Source organism: Hydra vulgaris, chromosome 03 (assembly GCF_038396675.1).
Source record: "Hydra vulgaris chromosome 03, alternate assembly HydraT2T_AEP".
NCBI classification, from domain to species: domain Eukaryota; kingdom Metazoa; phylum Cnidaria; class Hydrozoa; order Anthoathecata; family Hydridae; genus Hydra; species Hydra vulgaris.
In genome coordinates, this window is record NC_088922.1 from 69,960,001 (window position 1) to 69,965,000 (window position 5,000).

At 25.1% G+C, this 5,000-nt stretch overlaps 1 protein-coding gene across 7 annotated transcripts in view; it reads left to right on the plus strand.

Annotated features, from left to right (window-relative positions):
• The window catches only part of LOC100199718 (rho GTPase-activating protein 20), a 65,519-nt gene that overhangs the window by 16,686 nt on the left and 43,833 nt on the right, over nucleotides 1-5,000 (plus strand). For 5 of the 7 annotated variants that reach the window (XM_065794128.1, XM_065794129.1, XM_065794131.1 and 2 more), the window contains 2 exons: nucleotides 232-360; nucleotides 4,956-5,000. In XM_065794128.1, the coding sequence (XP_065650200.1) occupies nucleotides 280-360; nucleotides 4,956-5,000 (126 nt within the window). In that variant the 5' untranslated portion in view covers nucleotides 232-279. Of the gene's footprint in view, nucleotides 1-231; nucleotides 361-4,704; nucleotides 4,845-4,955 lie in introns of those variants that run through there. The other 2 variants (XM_065794133.1, XM_065794134.1) reach the window with 2 other exon arrangements.

Below are 5,000 nucleotides of genomic sequence, written 5' to 3' on the forward strand. Positions count from 1 at the left end.
TTTTTTGTCCAAACATATATATATATATATATTCATATATATATATATATATATATATATATATATATATATATATATATATATATATATATATATATATATATATATATATATATATATATATATACACACACATATGTACATAGTAAATGTAAATTAACAACTATTAAAACAACTTTTTTTATATTATATTGTAATAAGACAATGTATATAACAATATTTTATACATAGATATATTGCATATTTTTATTCTGAAATCGAGACGTAAAATTCAAGTGAATGAATAAGCTTGCAATAGAAGTAAAAAGAAATGGCAGCCTTAGTGGAAAACCAACTTTAGAAAAACTAATTTTTGTCAAAGTAAGTTTTTTTTTTCAAATTATTGTGAATAAGGGACAGTAGGACAGTAGTGGGTTTTTAAAAGATTATATGTATAGTTCAAGTTATAAATCTCAACATAACAGTGCTTTTGATTGCGGCATCGGATACTCAAGTGATTATCTTTCTCTTAATTTTCCCATGGAACCTAAAAACCAAAAATAGAAATAGTACAAAGTATTACGTCTAAATTAAACTCTACGCGTATCAAATTATACGCGTATCTTTTGAATTTCTTTTGATTGTACTGATTGCTGTTAACTTTTGTTTCTTACTTTGAGCACCCAGTGGGCATGCGCCGTCCGGGGGACATCCGTCGGACGACGTATGCCTACCGGGCAATACCTGTTAATTTTTCTTCGCAATATATTACCAAAATTGGAGCAATGCTTTAATTGGAACATTTGCTTTTATTATGCAAATTAAATGTCTCATGACAAAATATTATGGATTTTTTAATAAAACGTTTCGGTTTCTATATCTTGAGAGATTTTAAAAATTATCCCTCGAAATATGCTCGTTTACCAACAGTTTAAAGCTTTTTTGCGTCATCTAATTTTGTGTTCACACTATAATAATTGCACCAGGTAAATTTGTAACCAAAGTAACCTGCTGTGGATTACACCAAAGAGATATAATATTATGGCTAGTCACCAGACCGCCTTGATAATACAGTTTTTCATATTTAATGCGATGGGAATAAAAGTGCAAGTAATAATATATTTTATAATTTATTATATAATTTATAAGTTGCTTCAACCATGATATTGCAGTGATAATATAAAATAGTTTAAAGTTTTCTTGATCGGAACATTAAAGTTTTCCTTACTTAAATAAGTGATCAATCAATTGAAGAAATAATTCATTCACTTAACAAATAAATAGTGACAATCATAAATCTCATAAGAAATACTTTATATGATTTTTAGTTTATAAAATAAATTGTTAAAATTTTATACAATTTATTATTTGTAGAATTTTATTTTAATCTTATTATAAGTTTTTTTAAATTGTTTAAATTGTCACTGGAAAGATGAAAACAATTTTTAACCGATTTTTGCAGATTTTACTGTTGTTTTCTTTTTATAAGAAACAAGCTGTTCCGATAAAGGAATCAAAGTGTTCCAATTTAGGAAACCGGTTGCCTTGAATGGAACAAAATTGTGGTTTGACAAAAACAAATTTATATTCAATAACAGTGCAATCAATTAAATAAAATTACAGTTAAAAGTTTAGTAAGGTATCTGTTAGTATTAATCAAACTATAAATGTTTTCAAATGATGTAAAAAGGCATTTTACATAAATGCTTAAACAACATTTGTAGCTATAAATTACAAAATTTGTATATGATTTCTTTACTTTATTATTATTAAACTTTACTTAGTAAGTATGAAAACATTTTAAAGTACAATCGTTATAATGAGTCCGTAGTTTATCTAAAGCTTGTTTATTTAACAGTCTGTTTATTTAACGGAGCATGTACTTAACAAAATTTTCAACGTATGAAGTGTGTGTGTTTTAATGTTTTAATAGTAATGTTTGGCAAAATTAGAAGTTTGATGTTTAAGAAATTTCAAACACAGCATTTATTAAAATTATTGTGAATTGTAAATTTTCATTTCAATTAAAACTTGAACAAAATAAAATCTTCAAAAAAATATTTTTTATCTATTAACACATAAAAAAAAGTTATATATATATACATATAAAAGTTATATATGTATATATATATAAAATATATATATACATATATATATGTATATATATATATATATATATATATATATATATATATATATATATAGTATATATATATATATATATATATATATATATATGTATATATATATATATATATATATATATATATATATATATATATATATATATATATGTATATATATATATATATATATATATATATATATATATATAGAGAGAGAGAGAGAGAGAGAGAGAGAGAGAGAGAGAGATACATATATATATATATATATATATATATATATATATATATATATATATATATATATATATATATATATATATATATATATATATAGATAGATAGATAGATAGATAGATAGATAGATAGATAGATAGATAGATATCGAGGTCTGGGCATATTTCGCGTGAACTTTCTAATTAAATGTTCTTCCGCGTTGCTTTGTGATATGATCATTAGGTCTTCTTGGAGTACCTAAAATAAGAAGTATGGTAATAAAAAATTAAGAAAGTAACATTGAGTTTATGCAGTATGTAGTTCTTTATTGCTTGTCAACGAAACTAAAAAAACAAACAAATGGAAGATGTTAAGATTTAAAAGTCATTATTGGATATTTGATGTCTTAAAACTCGCGGTTACAATTTTTTTTTTTTCATCATCATCATTTTTATAACTTATTACTAACAAAAATGTAGCTAGCGATCATCAAAAATTGAAAATTCTTGATCTCAATACCTAAATTTTTTTTAGATTGATCCCTTACTTAATCTCTAATCGTTGATTTACTTTTTAAAATACAGAGTAGCTTTTTTCCCTGTTATTCTTTAAGTCTAATGAATAAAAAAGTATGCCCTGGAACATAGCATAAGATGTGATCTTTGAAAATTGAATACATTGATTTTGTTGAAAACCTGTTCAGTTTTCCTGCCATTCTTTGAAGTATGTCATTTTTAATTAGGATATTGCACTCATCCCTTTCAAATTGACCACCGTGAAATGGCTTAATCTAAATGTTAGTCTTGCAAGCCTCTTGCAAGCCAATCTCTTGCTTACAGCCATCAGCTATAATCAAAGAAGCTTCTGTCAATTTTTTGAACTCCTTGTGTTTGCTATTATTTGATCCAGACGCAACAAATTTGTTGTGATTAGTCTTCAGACTATTGGACTTTATGTCAAATCGAATGTTTTTTTGGATGCGATTGAATTCCACAGCAATTTTAAGATCGCATGAAATTTTGAACCTGCTTTTTAATCAACACTACAACTTTGTTTCTAACCAACACTAAAACATCGTTTCTGTTGATTTAATCCTTTATGTTTTTATTTCTGGAACTTTTGCAATTGCAATGATTAACAAAAGCTTGACTCCAGTATCTTGAGCTATTGAATATTTAAGAAATTCTTGAATTTTTTGTAGAGGTCTAGATATATCATCTATTTACTTGAATGTGTTAATAAAACCGGACTCATTTTCAAGATTAATTCTGAAACATCAATTCCAATCTTTATAAAATAATCAAATAAAGTAATAACAATGTTATTAAAATTTATTTCCTTTCAAGTAAAACATGATTACTTAGTTCTTTTAAATTCTTGCAACAAAATAGCTTATTGCAAGAATTTATTTTTTTGGAATCTGGTTTCTCTGCTACTACCTCATGGACATTTCCAAAAAAATACGCACGGAAACTCGTCACGCGCGACAACTCGCATATGTTTTGTCTTCCATTTTTATAAAATTAAAACTAGCACTCTTTTTTTACTCTCATTTAATTTTAATCAATATAAATATTTTGTAAACAAAGATTGGTATACATTAAATTGTTATCAAAAAATAAATTAAGTTTGAAGCGTAATCACGCGAGGATGAGAAAAACGCAAATTTTAGTCAAAAGACAAATAAACACTAGTTCCTCGGAAAATATAATTTTCAGCAGTATACTTTTTTTTAAATAATGTTTTTATTATTACTAAAGATTTCCAGAAAGTTACAAAATTGCACTAGGAATAATAGAATCACAGCAATCGTTTAAATGCAATTTGTGTTTGGTCAAGCACAGAAATTGCTAAGTTATCAGTTTCATGTAGTTGTTTTTATAATAATAAATTGCTTGTGAGCATTTCAAGTGAAGTATTTCAACAACTCAAGTTTAATAAACTTTCGATGAGAAATAGAAGTCATCGAATATTTTATATTTTATAAGTTTATAAAAATATACAAATTTAAACATCCAGGTAGTTTAACGTGTGATAGAAATATTTTTGTTATAATTGTTCTTAATAAAAAATAGTGTGCACAGATGGAGAAAGTGATTCAGTGGCTATTCTATTAAGAACAATTTTTTCTTAATGGACAACATTCTTTTGTTAATTCTTTTTTGAATCGAATGGGATTTGTTCTGCATGCATTAACTCTTCAGGTTTTATTATTATTTTTGACGTATTTTTGGGGCATGTTAATAAATTTTAAATGATACTCTCAAGATAAAAGATGTTTTTAATGTAAAATATTTTCACTACAAAACAAAAACAAAAAAAAAAAGATTTTAATTGTAATAAGAAACATGCACGCGTATATTTTTTTTAAAAACACGTAAAATTTGTTCTATAAATAAAACCGTTGAGAGAGTAAAATAGTTTAACTAAAGCGCCAGAGAAAACTTTTTTTGAACGCAAGTTAAAGTTATTATTAGAATGGCTAATCAAAGTATGAGAATACGGTTCCTTTTGCATATAAAAGAAGTACACTCTGTTTTTATTTCAATAAAGCTGTTAATTTTATTTAATTAATATCTTAGGTAGTATTTGTATTTTGTGTAAAGCATATTAAAAATACTTGAAATTTTTTTGTAGATAGCCGAACGAAAAAGCGTAGAATGGAGCATATTAGAACAACAG